Source organism: Podarcis gaigeae (genome assembly GCF_964106915.1).
Source record: "Podarcis gaigeae genome assembly, chromosome: 8".
In the NCBI taxonomy this organism is placed as follows: Eukaryota; Metazoa; Chordata; class Lepidosauria; order Squamata; family Lacertidae; genus Podarcis; species Podarcis gaigeae.
In genome coordinates, this window is record NC_139684.1 from 19208462 (window position 1) to 19229031 (window position 20570).

General features: G+C 45.8%; 1 protein-coding gene and 1 long non-coding RNA gene across 6 annotated transcripts in view; one reads left to right on the forward strand and one right to left on the reverse strand.

The window, feature by feature from the left end:
• The window catches only part of TTLL10 (tubulin tyrosine ligase like 10), a 209092-nt gene that overhangs the window by 167724 nt on the left and 20798 nt on the right, over window positions 1-20570 (forward strand). For 3 of the 5 annotated variants that reach the window (XM_083752480.1, XM_083752481.1, XM_083752483.1), the window contains one exon: window positions 1432-2012. In XM_083752480.1, the coding sequence (XP_083608606.1) occupies window positions 1432-2012 (581 nt within the window). Of the gene's footprint in view, window positions 1-200; window positions 451-1431; window positions 2013-15574; window positions 15729-17338; window positions 17429-20570 lie in introns of those variants that run through there. The other 2 variants (XM_083752482.1, XM_083752484.1) reach the window with 2 other exon arrangements.
• Window positions 6785-15560, reverse strand: LOC310850909. Its single transcript, XR_014567463.1, has 2 exons — window positions 15407-15560; window positions 6785-6910 (listed from the first exon to the last, which is right to left on the reverse strand). It is a non-coding gene; the product is annotated as an uncharacterized lncRNA (long non-coding RNA).

The following is a 20570-nucleotide window of genomic DNA, read 5'->3' on the forward strand; positions in this document are numbered from 1 at the left end:
TGGGAGGCCGGGCAAAGGCCTGCCGGGACTCAGAAGAGCCCACTGTGCCACTGCAAAGCTGGAGCCCTCAAACCCATGCACCACACAGTCCCTGGGGCAGAAATCAAGCCTGCTCACTAATGCAGGAAATCCTTCACAATTCTAGCAACAGTTCCTAAGCAGCAGTTGCTAGGCGACTGGCCCTTGTTGATAGTGCTGAGACCTGCCTTTGAGCTGCCCAGGAAGAGGGGAAAATAGTTTGCTGCCTATAGATGCTCAGAGTGCCAGGGCTGGGCCGCTTGAGACACTGGTGTCGCCAGAGCGCAGAGCAAAAAACACACACCAAGCCTCCGAAACCCCGAGTCTGCTTGGGAAGTGGGGAGTTTGGCCGGCTCTAGACTTCCGTATGGCTCGGCTGGAATACAAACCCACAAATGCTTTATTAAAGCATTTAGGGCGTGCCAAGTTAAGGTTAGAGCTTCTGTTACTTTGCTTTCTGTTTGGGTTGGGTCTTTGTTTATTTATCACATAGGCAAGCTGCCTTACCCTGAGTCGGACCATTGGTCTGCTTAGCTCAGTACTGTCTACACTGACTGGCAGCAGCAGCTCTCCAGGGTTTCAGGCAGGGGTCTCTCCCAGCCAGAGATTGAACTTGGGACCTTCTGCATGCAAAGCAGATACTCTGCTACTGAGGTTTGGCTCTTCCATTAGGAAATGGGAACGCAGAAGGCTCCCTGGTGTGAAGTCAGACCATTGGGCCATCTAGTTGTGTAGTGTCTAGGGAGAGCCTTATTCCCTTCAGGAGTTGCAATTCCCAGAGTGGCCTAACAACCAATCCCTCTTCACAGGGAACTCTGGGAACTGTAGTTCTTTCATGGGAATAGGAGATTTCCTAACAACTCTCAGCACTCTGTGCAACACATCTCCCATAATTCTTTTTGGGGGGGAGCCCTGGCTGTTTAAAGTGGTATTAGGTAAAGGTAAAGGGATCCCTGAGCATTAGGTTCAGTCGTGACCGACTCTGGGGTTGCAGCGCTCATCTCGCTTTATTGGCCGAGGGAGCCGGCGTACAGCTTCCGGGTCATGTGGCCAGCATGACTAAGCCGCTTCTGGTGAACCAGAGCAGCGCACGGAAATGCCAGTTACCTTCCTGCCGGAGTGGTATCTATTTATCTACTTGCACTTTGACGTGCTTTCAAACTGCTAGGTTGGCAGGAGCGGGACCAAGCAATGGGAGCTCACCCCATTGCGGGGATTCGAACCGGATTGTTCGCTCCCCATCCCCATTTTATTGCCACAACAACCATGTAGGGTAGGCCACGCTGAGGCAGGGACTGCCCCAAGGCTACTCTGGTGAGCTTCACGGCAGGGTGATGGATTCAAACCCTGGTCTCTTCCGCATTGGCTCCATTGCTATCTGAACTTGCAGTTCCTCTTTGGTTGTTTTCACAGCCACTGTCCGGAGCACAGATGGGCATCGGCCATGGAGCTCCCCAGCAAGCGATCAATCTTCTGTCTTCCAAGCGAGCAAGGCGAGGATGTGAGCACTGAGGAAAGCAGGCCGCAGCCTCCGCTGAGGTCGGAAGAGATGGCCATCAGACTGGAGCCCATTGCGGAGACAGTCAGCAACTTTGAACTGAGCAGCAATGAGCAAGCGGAGGCCTTGGGCCTCCAGGGCCCCTCTGGAATGAATTTGGGGGACCTTGAGACAAACCCAATTAAAGGAGACCCGGTTACAAGGACTGGCCGAGCCCAGAGACCGTCTCCAGAAAGGACCCCACTGGAGGCTGCAGGCCCGAGGGCGGGAGGCAGCGAGGTTTCGCTGGAGGGGAGCTCGCCCCAGGATGAAGGAGGGTGTGAGGAGGGTCCTGCTCATGGCCAGGAAGCCGGCACAGAGGCGAGGCCGCCCGGGCCCACTCAGCACTCCGCCAGAAACCCACTACCAATGTCCTACTCCAGCTCGAAGGTAAACCCCAAGGGGGTCTTAGCAGGCGGCGCTGGCAAGCGAAGGAAGAAGCGCAGAGGACGAGGAGGTAATCAGAGCCCTTGAGGGATCTCCAGGGGTGGACCAGGAGAATCCCGGGTTAGATAGAAAAGCAGGGTGCGGGGGGAGGACAACCGACCCTAGCAACCCCCACCTCACCTCTTACTGGTTGGGCGCAGGGGAATGGTGGGAGGGACCAGCTGGGGAACCACCAAAGGTAGTGGGGCAATGAGGAGTGGTCTGAGGGAGACAGAGGGGTTGGAGCTTGTTGCAGCAGGAGGGGGAGACACCCTTGACTCTTCACCAGCCTGACTCATCTCTGCCTCTTTGCCTCCTTCTCCTACTCCCCTGCTTCATGTCTGCCTCTGATTCTGGACTCTCCCAGCTCACAAAGCCCTGCTACCTCCTCAGCTTCCATCACCTCCTCTTCCCGGTCTTCTCCGGGACTCCCTGTTGTCCCACCACCACTTCCTGGGCTACGAGCTTTCTTCCCTTGGGGCTTCCTCAGCTGGTTCTTCCCATCGTTCCTCAGTGTCCGATCTGCCCATGACACTACCCTACTTTTGGCTTGGGTTGGACTCTTTGAAAACCATCCCTCCTACCCTGTAAGTGGCGTCCACACAACAGGCTGCTTGCACCCTTTTGGGGGAAAAACGAAACCCCAAGTGTCATTATTCTCTTAAATTGTTACCTGCCTTCCACTTGGAGGCCTGTCCCAGGGCAAGTTGCGACAATGGAAAATGCAGTTTGAAAGGGTCTAAAAACTTCCAATAAAATATCACCACCAAAAAACAGGGTGAGGATTAGCACTGGACCCAACCTTATAGCTTGCACCAAATGCTAATCCTGCTCAGAGTAGACCCATTGAAATGCATGGACATGGCTAACTTGGGTCTGTTGATTTCAATGGGTTTGTTCTGGGTAAGACTAGCACTGGACACAACCCAATGGGGCAGAGTCAACTAAGTTGCTGCACTAATGGAAGCTGGCGCAACAGAACCTGCTAGCACAACATGACTCTCTCCCCTGTCCTTCCTTTGCGCCCCCCTTGGAGGTGCTTGGGAGATTTGACGAACCTCCGGAACAGCCCATGGAGGAGGAGAGGTGGGATCATCTGGCCCAGATGGCTTCTGTTGTCAGGCAGGCCAGCAAGACAATGTCTGAAAAGGGAGCTGCAAAAATGGCACATTAGACTGTACAACTCATGCTTCCAGTTGCCAGCAGATAAGGTGGCAGATCGGTGGGCATTGCCAGAGGCTGATATTCATGGGACGCACCAGGTCTGCTTCCATGCATTTCATCTCAAATGGATCAGTTTTGGGATTGTATTCCACATATCCGCTCAGCGTCTATCAAAAAAAGGCAAAAAAGAAAAAAGGCAGAGGCTTCATTCTCCCTCCCCTTTCCAAGAACTTCATAAAACCGAAATCGTCCAAGTGAGACTTATAAAATAGCAAATTAGAAATATGGGGAAGGGGTATATAAAAACAAGTCCCATTAGCAGGCAATTTGGCTAGAAGCGAAGATGGTAGCTTCATTAATAGGGCAATTTAGCTGAGGGGGTTTTTTTAGAGGGGAGGGGCAGGTGTGTGCGCGCGCCACAAATATTTGTATGCTATAAAAATGCAAAAAGACAAAGACAAAGCCCTGTTATTTTATTTCCCTGGCAATATTGGTTTGCTAATTGTCCTATTACAGTCCTGGCAATAAAGTGGATATTGGTTTATCGCAAAAGAGTGCAGGTTGGAAACATTTGAATAAAAGGAATAGCACCTGGAACTGTGCTGAAATTGAGTTTGAAACAATGGAATAATTTGAGGCCACCTGGCAACATGAGAACATAGGAAGAGCCTTGCTGGATCAAGCCAAAGGCCCGTCTAGTCCCAACATCCTGTTTCCCCACAGTGCCCATCAGATGGCTCCAGGAAGCCCCCAGGTGGGGTGTGAAGGCAGCAGCCCCCTCTCACTGCTGTTCATAAGAACAGCCCCGCTGGATCAGACCAAAGGCCCCTCCTGTTTTCACAGTGGCAAAGGCCTCGCCTCTGGAAAGCCTGCAAGCAGGACCTGCATGCAACAGAGCTCTACTGACTAGCATTGCTCAGCAACAGCCATTCAGAGGCACACTGCCTCTGCCAGCCAGACCAATTGGGGCAGGGGCACCAGGTTGACCCCCACTTTGGGGTCACGCCCAGTGGGACATACCGCTGGGAGAAGGAGGCGGAGGGCGGTCCTTGCTTGGCTTCCTCATCCGCACATGGGGAGTTAGTCATGATGATTAACTTCAGAGATTCTGCTTTGAGGTCTAGCAGTAGCCACCACTCAACAGTGGCCTTCCCATCAACCTTTCTCCTCCCTTGAGTGCAACATTTCAAATTCTGGACAGACAACCTTTCTCTTAACTGGAGGGTCCAGGGATGGAACCGGTGACCTTTGGCCTTTGGCCTTTCCCCCAAAGTTGACATACGGCTGGGAGAGGTGGAGCCCAGGTTAGGGCGGAGCCAAGATGGAACCATGTGGGCTCAGGGGAGGAGCCTGGCACAGTCTGCTGGGTCTCTGTTGGAAACAGGAGGCAGAGGAGATCCAGGGCAGAGCTTGGTGGGGCCTAGAATGCAGATTTGACTGCTTTTCAGGCTCCAGTACTCATTTGCCTTCTAGAACAAAGGTTTTGCAGGCAGAACCAATGCAATACCAGCTGGTTAGGGATCAGGTTTGGAATCGGCACCTGGTAGCATTGGACAGCTCCTTGGGTCAAACCACTTGACAAGGTCCACCATTAATTTATCTGCCCTGGCTCAGTCCTTGAAGCTGCGCTGGGTTGCTGGGTCTAGCTGCCATCTGGATTTCCCACATGGCCTGGCTGCCTCCTCCCTATGAGTAGAGCATCTGTCTGGCTTCAGTTTATATAAGATGATTCCAAACTCAAAACCTCTGCCCAAACTTTTTGGGTGGTATCCTGCTGACGCACTGAAATTACTGAACCTCGGTTTGCCAGTTAAGTTTAATGGGTCTGCTCTGAGCGGGACTAGAACAGGATATAATAACCCCTTGCTTCCCATTCTCAAATGGAGGGAGCTGTTAGCCCTCATGCTGTGCCATGCTAAACATGGATTTACGAACCAGCATATCCCCAAAGGGCCTACAAGGCTTCCCAGCGCTTTGACTGTCATGTTTAGCGTTGCATCTCCAGTTTGAGCTCAGGATGTTAAATTTGGTAGATAGTCTTAATTTCTAATTTTTAGGGAGACATTTCAAGAGAGGACGAGTCTAAGGAAAGTCATTGCTCTTTACTGTACAGTCTAGCACCTGAACTCAGTGCTTGCTCTCCTCTTTCGCCACAACGGAAGATAAAAGCCAGAACGGTACATGCCCAACAACACAACCAGCAGCTGGTATTTTTAAAACCCAAATTAATACTTTGAATACACGACGGAGGGGGCGGGGAGGATTGTGGTAATAATTAGCCACCAAGAGAGGTGGAGAGAGGGGGGGGGGACTACAAATGCAAAGTCTGGGAGGGAGAAAGTTTGGGGGCTTATGCTTTAATAATGTGTGTCAAAATATATACAGCAAGCCTGAAAGTGCGTCTTTAATCTTGAAAGGGAAGAATCCCGGGGGACAGCCCTCTTTGATCTCCTTATGTTTGTAATTACGGAGCCTCCCCGTATTAGGCAGAGACGGGGACGTGTTTCAACGGAACGGGAGCTCCTTCCCCTCTCGCGCCTCCTGTCACTGATGTGTGTATCTCTCGAGCCAGGGTTTCAGGATAAAGTGTCTCAAAATGGCTCTTAACCGCCATTGCCATGGGGGGGGCAGGAGCAGCAAGGGAGGTGGAGGTGTGTGTGAGAAAAGAAGCAGAAAATAGAGAGGTGATTAAAAAAATCAGCCCACAGCAGCTATTCAGACATGGCTGCTGTGTTTGCATCAAGGATATGCAGTTAGTCCCATGTGTCCTTCTCATGCATTTGCTCGTTTTCCTCTGCCCTCCTCTTCCCTTCTTCCTTATGTGTCATGCCTTCTTAGATTGTAAGCCTGAAGGCAAGGATTGTAGGTTAAAAATAAATAAATCTGTAAGCTGTTTTGGCTGAAGAGCTGAGTATGATATTCCCTTTAAAAATAAAAATTCAATAGTGTATTGACAAAGATACACAGAGAGAAGACAATGTAATTAAATGAAAATGAAAATTACACACACACACATACACAAAGATACACATTTGAGTATTCCGGGGTTAATATAACAAACAACCTAAACAAACTTTGCCCAGTTAATGTTATACCCCTTATATGAGTGGAATATAAATAATAGGGCTGCACATGCAGAACAGACCTGATCCAGGACCCTGATCCAGACCCCCAAATCACTGGGACCTGGGCTGGACCTGGGACCTCTCAACCCAACCCAGACTCAGTCAGTCCTGAATCAATCTGAGGGCGAGGCTGGTGTTTAATTAGGGCTCTGGTCAGTTTGTTATAAAACACATCTGGGGTATAACATATTCAGCTTCCTCTGATTATCACAGTGCTGGTTTAAAAAGGAATTTAGTGGGACTATGTTGTGTTGTTGTTGTTGATGATGATATTAATATTTAGATTTGTTTACTGTCCTATACCCACAAGTCCCAGGGAGGTTACTATGTACCAAATCTGGTCGAATCCTGGATCCTGAACCAAATCAGACTGATTTGGGTCAAGTCAGAATTCGGCAAGATTGGGTTGCGGGAGCCCCAGAACATCCCAGGTTGTTTGGGTACACCTTGAAAGCTCCCCTGGTGTAAGAATGTAATGGGGGTGGGGAGAAGAGAGACAGGCATCCTCACTACAGGGGTTAATCAGGGGTTAAATTCAGATCAAGGCAAAAGCCGGGTCCAGCCCTCGAATTCAGGACCGATCCAACTGAAGCAGCTGCTTATGACAGCACGATCTTTGCTGTTGTTCACTTATGTTGATCTGCAAAGGAGGAAAGGCACATAATGATAAGCTGAACGCCCTGGAGGAGACAATAATTAATAAAGTATGCAAAATAAGAAAATAGGTAGTGGAGTGATTAAGTCATTATGCAAACCTCTGTTTGCATGGAGATCAAACTAGCTGCACACGGTGAGCCATATTGCAGCATTGCCGTCTACACAAGGATATTTGAGACAGGAGAGAGAAATTTGACTCAGTTTGCATTTAAAGGAGAGTCTAGCAAACTTGCGCTTTCTAAAACCAGAAGTGAGCTGAATCAACCATCCTTCAAAATCTGCACTTCTCTGAATGTTGCGGTGCATTTATCCAGCCAACCAATGGGAACAAAAATGCATATACAGTGGTACCTCTGGTTATGAACTTAATTCGTTCTAGAGGTCCATTCTTAACCTGAAACTGCTCTTAACCTGAGGTGCCACTTTAGCTAATGGGGCCGCCCACCGCCACCCCCGCGCGATTTCTGTTCTCATCCTGAGGTAAAGTTCTTAACCCAAGGTACTACTTCCGGGTTAGCGGAGTCTGTAACCCAAAGTGTTTGTAACCCGAGGTGTTTGTAACCCGAGGCACCATTGTACTAGGATAAAGCATGTATGAAAATGTGTATGTTTGTGAAGATAACATCTGGGGAAATACAAATATTTATGCCTTGAAATATGTACTAGGCAGATTAGGCAAAACTGCAAAGAAAAATGTGTCTGTTAGGAGAAATTTGCACTGAAATGCAGACAAATTTCCATGAGGACTTAAAAAAAAAACAACCACACAGATGCAAATACAAATGTTATTTATTTGTGTGGCTGAAGCCATTGCAGAAACCCAAAATGCATAAAACAGAATAAATCACAGTATGCCGTTAAAATAATCATGAAAGCCAGACATTCCATCAGATAAGAGTTTCACTGATCATCCCCACAAACTTTTCTCCTTAAAATTGCCCCTCTAAAGGCAGCACAGGCCGCCTTTTCAGAACTGTAGAGTGACCTGCTCCCTAATAAAAAGTTGATCAGATACCCAGTTGTATCCAGTTGATTTCTCAACTGGGAGATTTAAATCTTTGAACAAGGCTGCTCATGAATCCTCACAGATTGGAAAACCAGTAAGTAGCCAAGTAAATTTTCAGGCGCATTCCCCCTGCACATGGGCAAATGCTCTCTTCATAGGGGATCTGTCGATAGCGGCCTTCAGCTATGGCAGAGTGCATAGACTGGAACCGCAGAACTAGAAAGGCTTTTCTTTGACATTTGTTGTGCTTGCTACACAGCGGGGGCGAGGAGTCTGAACGGGTTGTTTGGCATACCGTGGGGGACATTGGGACAGGCAGGCAGGAGTGCGATCAGCACAAAAAGCCGTGCTTCAGAATACAAGATTTCATGCAGGGAGAAGCCATCGCAACCGTTGCAGAGAACTGAGCTAAAGGCAGGGAAAATGCAAAACACAGATGAATCAAAATGGACCAATTCACTCATACCTAATGGACATATTGGATTTCGGAAATGGAGCTCTCTTTTTTTTTTTTCCATAAATTTTTATTAGGGGTTTTTACAAAATAAAGTACAGAAATAAACAACCTTTCTTTTATCTCAACAAAGTTTCATAACTTCTTTGGACTTCCTCACATCTCCCGCTGCCATTTTCATCATCATAAATTTTTCCCAGCAATTTATCATCTAATTTGCAAATTTTATAACCACTCATTTAAATATAATCCTCTGTAAATTAGTTTCTCTTAATCTCACTTTACATCCCATTTCGATCCGATTTTGTGGTGGCCAATTATTTATGATCAAACATCCTACTTAACTTTCCGCCAAATCACAATATTTTTGTAAATAAATCTTAAATTTCCTCCAATCTTCTTCAACCCTCTCTTCTCCCAGGTCTCGAATTCTGCCAGTCATCTCGGCCAGTTGCATATAGTCCATCAGCTGCATCTGCCATTCTTCCAGAGTGGGTAGATCTTGAGTTTTCCACTTCTTGGCGATAAGTATCCTTGCTGCTGCTGTTGCGTACAAAAAGAATGTTCGGTCCTTCTTTGGCACCATCTGGCCGACAATGCCCAGGAGGAAGGCCTCTGGTTTCTTAAGGAAGGTATACTTAAATACCTTTTTCAGCTCATTATATATCATTTCCCAGAAGACCTTCACCCTGGGACAAGTCCACCAGAGGTGAAAGAATGTTCCTTCATTTTCCTTACATTTCCAGCATTTGTTGTCTGGCACATGGCATATTTTGGCTAGTTTAACTGGGGTCATGTACCACCTATAAATCATTTTCATTACATTTTCCTTCAGAGCATTACATGCCGTGAAGTTCATCCCCGTGGTCCACAACCTTTCCCAATCCTCAAACATAATATTATGCCCAATATCCTGTGCCCACTTTATCATGGCCGACTTAACCATTTCATCTTGTGTATTCCATTTCAACAGCAAGTTATACATTCTTGAAAGTACTTTAGTCTTAGGTTCTAACAATTCTGTTTCCAACTTCGATTTCTCCACCTGGAATCCTAACTTTTTATCCTTTTTAAAAATTTCTTGAATCTGAGCGTAATGTAACCAGTCTCGCACTTTATCTTTCATTTTTTCCAAACTCTGCAATTTCCAATTGTTACCCTCTTTCTCTATTATTTCCCAATATTTCGGCCATTTGGCCTCCATATTGGGTCTTTTTCGGGCCTTAGCCTCCAGAGGTGATAGCCATCTTGGAGTTTTATTTTCCAATAGGTCTTTGTATTTTGTCCAGACATTAAACACTGCTTTCCTGACAATATGGTTCTTAAAGGTCTTATTGATCTTAACTTTGTCATACCATAAGTATGCATGCCAGCCAAATGCATTGTTAAAACCTTCTAAATCTAACACATCAGTGTCCTCTAGAAGTAGCCAGTCTTTTAGCCAGCAGAAAGCTGCGGCTTCGTAGTACAACCTTAAGTCTGGCAGGGCAAAGCCCCCTCTTTCTTTCGCATCAGTTAATATCTTAAACTTAATTCTGGGCTTTTTGCCCTGCCAGACAAATTTAGAAATATCTCTCTGCCACTTCCTGAAGCACTCCGTCTTATCCACAATTTGCAATGTTTGAAATAAAAACAACATCTTAGGCAATACATTCATCTTAATAGCAGCAATTCGGCCTAACAAAGAAAGCTTCAATTTTGACCAACTGTCCAAGTCTCTCTTAATTTCAGACCAACATTTTTCATAATTATCCTTAAATAGACTCAGATTTTTTGCTGTTATGTTTACCCCTAGGTACTTTACTTTTTTAACCACAGTTAGTTCTGTTTCTCTCTGAAACCGTTCTGACTCTGCATCTGTCAAGTTTTTTCCCAACACCTTAGTTTTCTGTTTGTTTAGTTTAAAGCCCGCTACCCGACCAAAGTCCTGAATCAATTGTAACACTCTTTTTGTACTAGATTCTGGCTCTTGCAATGTCAAAACAAGGTCATCTGCAAAAGCTTTAAGTTTATATTGTTTCACTCCGATCTGAATCCCTTGCACCAACCGGTCCCCTCTAATCAAGTTCAAGAGCACCTCCAGGACAGAAATAAACAGCAAGGGGGAAATCGGGCAGCCTTGTCGTGTCCCTTTTTCAATCTTAAACTCTTCTGTAACCACATTGTTAACTATCAGTTTTGCCTTTTGTTCTGAGTAAATCGCGTCAATCCCATTTTCAAAACCCCGCCCCACTCCCATTTCTTTTAAATTCCCCTTCATAAATTTCCAAGAAATATTATCAAAGGCCTTCTCCGCGTCTATAAAAATTAGAACTGCTTTAGTGTTAATATTTGTTTGCAAGAGTTCCAAAATGTCAATAATGTTCCTTGTATTAGCAAATAAATGTCTTCCTGGGAGAAAGCCTGCCTGGTCTTTATGAATTATCTCATTTAAAACTCTTTTGAATCTTCCTGCCAAAACGTCAGCAAATATTTTGTAATCCACATTTAAAAGGGAAATGGGGCGGTAGTTCTTAAGTTGTGTCTTTTCAGTTTCTGATTTTGGTATCAATGTGATGAAAGCTTCCTTCCACGATTCAGGCGCCTTCTTTCCCTCCATAATTTCATTGCTGACCTCCAGCAGTGGTTGAATCAAATAGTCACTTAATGTCTTATAGTACTTGGAGGTCAAGCCATCTGGCCCTGGAGACTTGCCCAACTTCATATTCTGAATGGCCTGTTCTATCTCTAGTCGTGTTATTTTACTATTCAGGAGTGATCTATTTTCTTGTGATAGTTTTTTAAGTCCATTTTTCTCCAAAAATTTTGCAATCTCTTCCTCCTTTTGTGGCCCTTGAGTGTATAATTTCTTGAAATATTTCTGGAAACATTTTCTAATTTCCACCGGGTTCTGAATATTCCTTCCTTCTATTTCCAAATTTGTTACTATGTTCAGCTTTTGTCTCTTCTTCAACTGCCAAGCCAGCAGTTTCCCACATTTATTAGCCGATTCAAATGTTTTTTGTTTCATTGATTTAATCTTCCATTCTATTTCCTGATTTATCAGTTTGGAATATTGTGCCTGATGAAGTTTAATTTCTCTCAAAATCGGCTGTGACTTCGGGTTTACTCTTAGTTTCTTCTCTAACTCTTTAATTTTCCCCAAAATCTTGTCCTTTTTCTCATTTTGTAGTCTTTTCTTTATGGCATTCTGTTGTATCAAGAACCCTCTCATCACAGCTTTGCTTGCGTCCCAGATTGTTCTTTTTTCCACAGCAGTGTTCAAATTTATCTCAAAATAGTCCTTTATTGTTTTTTGGGCCTTCTTGATAATCTCCTGATCTCTAAACAAGTTGTCATTCATCTTCCATCTAAAGGAGCCGGTTGGTAATAATGTCATGTCCATTTTCAACGCATTATGATCGGAGCAGGTCTTTGGGCAGATTTCCACTTTCTTCACCTTAGGAGCCAGACCTCTAGAAATCCATATTTGGTCAATTCTTGTCCAAGTCAGTTGGGCTTCAGAGAAAAATGTTCCTTCTTTCCCTAAGGGGTTCTTTGTCCTCCATATATCAATCCAGTCCATGTTGTCTGTCATTTCAAAAAAGGTCTTTGGTAGTCTGCCTTCTTTAGTAACCTTTTGGCTTTGTGACCTATCCATGTTTGTAGAAACGATCCCATTCATATCTCCCATCATAATGATGTTATCATAGTCCAGATAATCCAGCATAATCTCATGCAACTTCTTGTAGAATTCTGATTTCCCTTCATTTGGAGCGTAGATTCCTAATATCAAAATTTTCTCTCCTTGGTGCTGTATTTCAATTGCCAAAATTCTTCCATGTTCATCTTTAAATAGAAATTTTGGTGAGAGGCTCTCCTTTGCATATATCACCACTCCTCTCTTCTTAACTAAATCCGAAGATATAAATTCTTGGCCTATCCTTTTATTTACCAATATTTTTCTGTGGAGCCTAGTCACATGTGTTTCTTGTAAACAAGTAATGTCTAGTTGCTCCTTTTTTAATAAGTGAAAGATTTTCTTCCTTTTTTCCGGGCTGTTGCAGCCATTTATATTCCAACTTAAAAGTTGCAGAGACATCCTGGATAGATCTGTTTAGTTTCCTTGGGATGGTATTTTGTTCTGTGAGTCTTCAGGGTTCTGAGGTACAGGCACCTGTGGTGGTTCAGACCCTGAGGGTAGTTCAAGTCCTTTATGAAGGTCCTCACCGTAGGCAGTCAAAAACTTATCCCTATCTTCCAAAGTTCTAATTTTGATCTTCTTCCCTCTAAAGGTAAAAGATAGTCCTTGGGGAAAGTCCCACCTAAAGATGATTGAGTTGCTTCTCAGCAGTTTTACTAAGTCCAAATATTCAGATCTAAGATCCAACAGCTGTTTAGGAATGTCCTTAAAAATCTCAATTCTTTTGTCCGAAATGTTCAAAGAGCTTCCGTAGTGCAGGCCCAAAATCTTGTCCCTTTCCTCCTTTGATCTCAACGTAATCAAACAGTCTCTGGGCCTTTCTCTCTTTGTAAGTCTTCCAAGTCTGAAGGCTGACACGATTTTAAAATCTTCCTCCTCTAAACCCCAGAACTTGGAGAATTCTTTGGTCAGAAACTCAGCTAGATTACCTTCTTCCACTTCTGGTATCGATCTTATCCTTAAATTAATCTCCCTGTTCCGAAGTTCCAACATAGAGAGATAGGTCTGATGTTCTCCGACCTGCTTACTGAGCGGCCTTACTTCTTTTTCCAACTCTCCCACTCTTTGGCTGGTCTCTTCGGCCAGTTTCTGATTTTCACCTGCAGCCTCCTTCAGTTGTCCGATTGCTTGTGCATTCTGTGCAACTTGCCCAGATAATTTGTTTAAAGTTTCTGTATTAAGGTCAATTTTCGCAGTTTGTTGGTCAACTTTCCTCTCCAAAGACTCCAATTTCTCAAGAATTCTCTCTAATACAGAACCAGATCCTCCTGAGGCCATCTCTTCTAGTTGTAAATCCTCAGTTTCTTCCTCCCCTGCCTGTGACAGGGAGGTAACTTTTTCCTCCGAGGGCAAAGTGGGCACAGATGATCTGCGTGCTTGTGAGGCTGCAGTTACGGTTGTCAGAGTTGTTTGTCTGGTTCTTAATCCCTTTCTTTTTGCGCCACTCATTCCAAAAATATCTAGCAGTCAAGGTCAAGCTGAGTTATTCCCATGGGAAAGCTACGGCCCAGATGGTAGCAATCAAACAGAGGGCCGGGAAATAGAAAGTAAAACAATGTTTTTGTTGTAAGTCCTCAATCCTCTAGGGGGAGCATAAAATGTCCTAGGAAGAAGAGTCCATTCCACATACAAAATCTAATCCAATTCTTAGGGATCTTCACAAAAGTAGTTTTAGCAGAGTTGGTTTTAGGTTTGCCACAATATTTCAAGTTGTGCTTACTGGAGTTCCAAAATGCAAGAACGTAACCATTCTGAACTCCCTCAGACTGTCTCCAAGTTTAAATAGAATGTATCCAAATTTGCAGTCTGACAGTTCTACTGCTCAGGCAGTTCTGACACCTGGGCTTCTTAAACAGAATTGTAATCCACAAAGAAAGGAATATATAAGTCCTAATAAAAGTCCAAAAATCAATTGCTTACAGTCTTTAAAAGGAAAAGTAATTTCTGCGGGTGCTCAATCTGAGCTGTCAAAAGTTCTCTCTATGCCTCCACTCCTCCTGCTCTTTGCTTTAAAAATCAATGGCTGCGGAGGACGGACTTCCTTTTCCTCGTCTCTCCGCTTTCAGCTTATTTTCAATATTTTAGTCCCGAAATTTAGTAAAGTCCTCAATTACTCACGGGTTGTTACGTTTTGGAATCTTGTGTTGAAGGAAGAAAGGTCGGCGCTCACCGGCAACGGCAACGCGGCTTCGCTCCGCTGAATGCGCATAGACCCACAGCGCCGCTACCCCCTCTGCGATCCGGAGCCCCTTACGGGGTTCCCTCAACGTTTCGGGGGTAGCTCCTGGCGCCCGCCGGGTCCCGAGACCGCAGGCTTCCGCTGCCTGCGGTTTTCCAGAATGGGTCTCCGCTTCGCCGTAGCGGACGACCCTTTTCCAGCGTAGCTTCCCTCTCCCGGTTAGGAAAGGGCAGCCATTACCGTTCGCGCCGCTCTCTTAAAGCGCCCTCCCCAAGTGCTTTTGGCATAAACCTTCATCCTTGCCTGAAGCCTAGGGAGGTGTAATTTATTTTCCTCACTGCCACTCCTCTGGCCTCTTCTGTCCTTCCTCTCTCTCTCTCTCCATTGGCTGTTAAAACGTCAGACTGTAAGCTCCTAGAGGGCGAAGGACTATCACCATCTGCTTAGCCTGTTAAAGCATAAAGGTACAGCATCGATGGTGAGCGAAAACAGGAAACCCTTCTCGATTGCATGAGGGGATGACCACTGCCATTTTGTACCCAATGCCAACCTTACTCTAAACAGCCTCGGCCCAGTATACCTGAAGGAGCTTCTCCCATCATTCAGCCCGGCCACTGAGGTCCAGCTCTGAGGGCCTTCTGGCGGTTCCCTCCCTGCGAGAAAAGAGATTACAGGGAACCAGGCAGAGCGCCTTCTCGGTAGTGGCACCTGCCCTGTGGATGTCAAGGAAATAAACAACTATCTAACTTTGAGAAGACATCTGAAGGCAGCCGTTTTTAGGGAAGTTTTTAATGACTGGTGTTTTATTGTGTTTTTAATATTCTACTGAAAGCTGCCCAGAGTGGCTGGAGAGAGGCCCGGACAGATGTGCGGGGTATAAGTAAATAACAACAACTCTGAGTAGACCCACTGAAGCCTATAAACATGATTAACTTAATTCCAACCGGTGCACTCCAAGTAGGACTTAATTGACTGCAACCCATATTAAATAAACGAATTGTGGATTCAGGCCCATGGCCCATCTCCCTCAGTATTGTCAGCACTGACCGGCAGCGACTGTCCAGGGTTTCTGACAGGGGACAGCACTACCTGGGGATTGAACCTGGGACCTTCTGCATGCCAGGCAGGTGCTCTGCCCACTGAAGGAAGCTGCCTTACGCAGAGGGCCCAGCTGTCTTATTACTGCCTGCTCTGACTGGCAGCGGCTTTTCACAGGATGGAAGCAGAGCCAGGATCCCAGTCACATCCCCTCCTCGCTTGGCCAGCCAGGAGAGAGTTCTGGATAGGGCAGGGCACCTGAGTCAACAGGTGACATCACAGCCTCCCCATTATGATCTGTGTGCGAGTCAGCTTCTAGAGGATATGGCTTCAGAGCGGGAAGGAGCCTCAACACCGACTCCCCTTTCACAAAAGGTCTGCAAGAAGAAGCTCTACAGCTTCCCGCCTCTCTTGACACTTCGAAGACCAACGTGCTTCTCAGGTCAGCCCCACAGCCTCAGATCCCAAGAGAAACCACCTTGACACCCACCCACCTCTGGCTGCCCTCCCAGTGGGATCGGAAGGGCAAGAGGTGGCGGGGCCACACACGCACCTCAATTTTGGAGGTTGGGGGACCCCAGGCAGAAAATCCCACAAGCACTTCTCCCTCACAAATGCAGCAAGAAATTAGGCAACCGCTCCCGACACCCAAAATCAACCACCTGAAGCGGCCTCTGCACTCGCCTAATGGTAGAGCCGGGCCCTGCAAAGGCATAGTTGTATGACAAGACCGTTTCCGCTTTGGAGGAAGCTGCCCCAAGAGGATTTTTTTAAAAAAAGAATTCTTTAATTTTCCACGAGCCTTTGCTTCTTGAAGACACAGCTTTGCTCTTGAACACAGAAAGCGCCTCTTCATTAAGCGGCGAGAGGCAGTTGAAAGAACTAATGAGCCTCGAGTGGAGATTCTCCCTTGGCCAGGCGACGTTTGGCTCAAGAGCTTTGATTAAATAATTAAATATGCCGATGTGCAGGGAAGGAGCAGCTCAAAGTGCCGAACTCTTCAATGAGTCATCAGAAGGGATCTCAGAGGCTATTTAGGCCATTTAGCCAATGCAGGAAGTCCCTATTACAGTGTCCCTTCGCAGGTAAAATCAGCTGCGAGAGTATCCCTGATTGGTAAGATCCTCACTACAGGATCCCTGATAGGTAAAATCTGCTGCTAGAGGGAGCTGGCCATTTTCTGCTTTAAAACAACTAGCAACATGGAATTCATCACCTTGCATTGAAAGAGCTTGTGCCTCCATCCATTCAATTTTTGAAATTGGCCACAAAGTGAGGTTATATTACATTTTGTGCTTAGCTTCATCCTGGGAACCCCTGCCAGAAGCCCAATGGCATCACTGCTCCACTTTAATTTTATTTATTGAAATTCTTATAGACCACACTTTTTATATATAAACAACAACACACACAGAGAGAGAGAGAGAGAGTGCGCGCAAGGCTATATACCACATAAACAGTTCCATTCTGATAAACATCCATTAAAAGCATTGATAAATACTAGCCGGTAAAATGAAATTCACACATCAAAGGTGACTGAATAACACAATTTTTCAGAGGCATCCAAAAGAAGGCAGGAATGAATCTTGCTGAACCTCCATTGGCAGGCAGTTCCACAAGAAAAGGCCCACCACATTAAAAGCTTGGTCCCTTGTAAAGGTTGACTGAACCATAAGAATGCCCATCAGAGGAACTTTGTGATCTGCGCATCTTTCCATTCAACTGTTCTTCAAGGCACTGGAGGAATTACGTAAAAGAGAGAGCTGTAAGCGGAGATATTTATCCCGGGGCCCATCAGCACTGTACACGCAAAGCAGTATCATGGCTTCCCCCACAGAATCCTGGGAGTTGTAGTTTGCTAGGTGTGCTGAGAGCAGTTAGGAGCTCCCCTATTCCCACCACAGACCAGCCTAAAGTTATTGAGGAGCTGGGAATTTGAGCCTTGGTCTCTACTACATCCTAGGCTGGCACTCTAACCAATCGGCCACGTTGGCTTTCGCAACAAGAGCCAGCGCCCTCCCGGTTCTGACCAAATTGCTCTGGCTTATGTAGGATGGATGGATGAAAGGCCTTTGGATGCCAGTGAAAGAGCAGCCGCCATCAGCTTAGGCTTCCGTTGGTATCCGTACTACACCGAAGCAGGTGAGGCCCGCAAGGGGAGAGCTGCGGCGGGAAGACGCCTGGGAAATGGCAGGCGGAGGGTTAAAAGCGCCCCGTCCAATAGGCAAAGAGGTGAGCAAAGAGACCGCCTCTCGCACCAACCTGAGATGGGCCTGTGATGGCTGGCAGGGTGGAGGGGCACCCAGAGTAGGCGGAGCCTGTGCCGATGACAGGCGGGGCCGGAGCCAATGGCAGGTGGCGCCGACTGATGGTCCCTCCCCACTGAGTTCTGCAAGGGAGACAGAAGATGAATGGGCAGGGCTTGTTGTACAAAGGCAGGCAGAGGTTGGTGGGAGAGGGCTTCATTCACCCACAATGGGCTGGCTCCACACTTGCTTCAACACATCTCAATTTGCATGCTGCAATTGGGCTTGGAAAAAAGTCTTCTATTAGCAAAAGAAAACTTATTTGGAGTCTAAGTTTGGAGGGTGGGGCAAAGACAGGGGATGGCAGCCCAGGCACTACTATTAGAATATGTATTTTTGGGAGAGGTTTATTGTTTTGTTTTCATCTTTAACTACTTTGTGCCTCTATCCTGTATCTTGTGAACTCCTCTGAGATCTTCCAATGAAGCATGGTATAATAATAATAATAATAATAATAATAATAATAATAATAATAATAATAATAATTTGAATTTGAATTTATATACCACCCTATAGCCGGAGGTCTCAGGGCGGTTCACAGAACAAAAATCAAAATATAAAACCACAAAATATATAATCAAAATAAAAACAACAACCCAATAACCCCAACTCAAAAAAACCAATAATAAAATAATAATAAATGAACATTTTTTTTTTAAAAATAATACTAATAGCAGGCAGTGGAAAGCTGTGTTATCCAAATGAGTTCTACTCAGTGCTTGGCTGATTGTCCCATAACTTTGGGCTGAGTACCTTTTCGCCCGCGTAAGCAAAGCACCGCTAAAGTTTCCATTTTGTTAGGTGAGGTTTATCGAGTGGGATTCTTGAATTTATGTATCGCTTCCCATTACCAAAAATAAATAAAACCCACCCAACTCCCAAAGCGATTTTCAAGCAAGTAAAGAATGCGGTCATAAAATCACACAGACGTATTAAAAACAGATTTAGCAGTACAATCATATCAGTGATGCTGCCCAGATGCCCAGGAAAACAATACAAAATCTTCTTGGGCTGGCTCATAAATAATGACAAGGCTGGAGCCAGGCATACCTCCTGCCCAAGCAATGGCATTTTAATCTCGGAAATCCATCTGAGGCTTAAGACAGCTGCTTATTGGATTTGCAGATTATGGTAGAAATGAATATCTAACTATTAACTATGAGAAGTCAAAGGTTTCCACATGGACAGCCAAGTATTCCTGGACTGTGAATGTCCAGCCAGTTTTTACGAGTCTCAGGTAGAAAAGGACAAAAGTGTCAATTTCAGTTGCCATATTTCTTTTTCAAAAAATGATCCCCACGGAAATTTATCAGTGTACATTCCCCTTAATATACACAGTTCTCTATTCAAATTTGCTTGATATGTCTGTCTTTCTCTTTTTTGCAAGCAATTTCCCTAATATAATACATTTTCGTTTGTTTTCACTCATAATTGCATACTTATGGACACCTTTCCTCAATGCATAAATTTTTGGTCCACATTTTGTGGCTGGAGAACTGCCTTGCAAAATTCAGAAAATTGTGGCTATTAGCTAGATGGACCGATTGTCCGAATTTCCGAAATGCAAATTAGGTAAAGGTAAAATTAAAGGGACCCCTGACCATTAGGTCCAGTCGTGGCCGACTCTGGGGTTGCGGCGCTCATCTCACTTTATTGGCTGAGGGAGCCAGCATACAGCTTCTGGATCATGTGGCCAGCATGACTAAGCCGCTTCTGGCAAAGCAGAGCAGTGCACGGAAACGCCATTTACCTTCCCGCCATTGTGATACCTATTTATCTACTTGCACTTTGATGTGCTTTTGAACTGCTAGGTTGGCAGGAGCAGAGACCGAGCAACGGGAGCTCACCCCGTTGCGGGGATTTGAACCGCCGACCTTCTCTATCGGCAAGTCCTAGGCTCTGTGGTTTAACCCACAGCGCCACCCGTGTCCCCGCAAATTAGGTAGGGGGATGTTAATATGCAAACTAAACTGAATTACTCCCCACCACACCACCTCTGATCTCAGGCTGCATTTCATGAACAGACCGAGTGGAAAGTGCAGGATAATTACAAAAGTTCAAAGCAGAAGCTTCAACGGGTGCATTTCTTTTGGGGAACGGCCACAGCTTAGCGGCAGAGATTTGCATTCAAGACGTCCCAGGTTCAATACTTAAAAGCAACTCCAGGTAGGACTGGGATTATCCCCTGGAGAGCTGCTGCCGGTCAGTGTAGACAATACTGAGCTCGATGAACCAATGGTAAAAAGCGGCTTCCTTTGTTCCTAGGGGAAAATCTGTGACCCAGATTTTCAACCTGGTTTCCAGGACTTAGCAAAGAATTCTGTCCTCCTTTCTCTATTGAATCCACCCACTCGCGTTTCTGGTGCTGCCCTCGATTTGGAAGCTGGCTGTGTCTCATTAAATAACTTGGCTTGGGCATTATTGTTCATTATTGGCAGCAAATTGGCCGCTTTGCCTCTCAAAATGCTCTGGCAGATCAGGTGCTGGTCGACTCAATGAGCGAGCTAATGGGCAGAAAGGTGTGCGGTCCCTTTCTCTCTCTGAAAAACAAGCTCTTCCCTTAGTGGCAGGGCCGCGGCTCAGTTGAGGAGCATGCAGAAGGTCCCAGGTTCAATCCCCGGCCTCTCTAGGTACGGCCGGGAGAGAACTTTATCTGAAACCCTGGAAAGCCACTGTCAATCAGTGTAGACAATCATAAGTTAGATGAACCAATAGTTTCACTCCATATAACCCAGCTTCCTACATCTTAGTTCAGTGGTAGAGCACTTGCTTTGCATGCAGAATGTTTTTCCAAAAATAAAAACAGAGACTGAATAGCCCTCTGTCAGGGATTTTTCCGCTGTGTTTCGTGCCTTGCAGGGGGGTTGGTCTAGAGGGCCCTTGGGGTCCCTTCCTGCTCTACAGCTAAGTCTATGGTGCTTTAAATATACAGGGTGGGTGTGGCTGTGCTGAAGAAACAGTAGTGTAGCCACCACGGA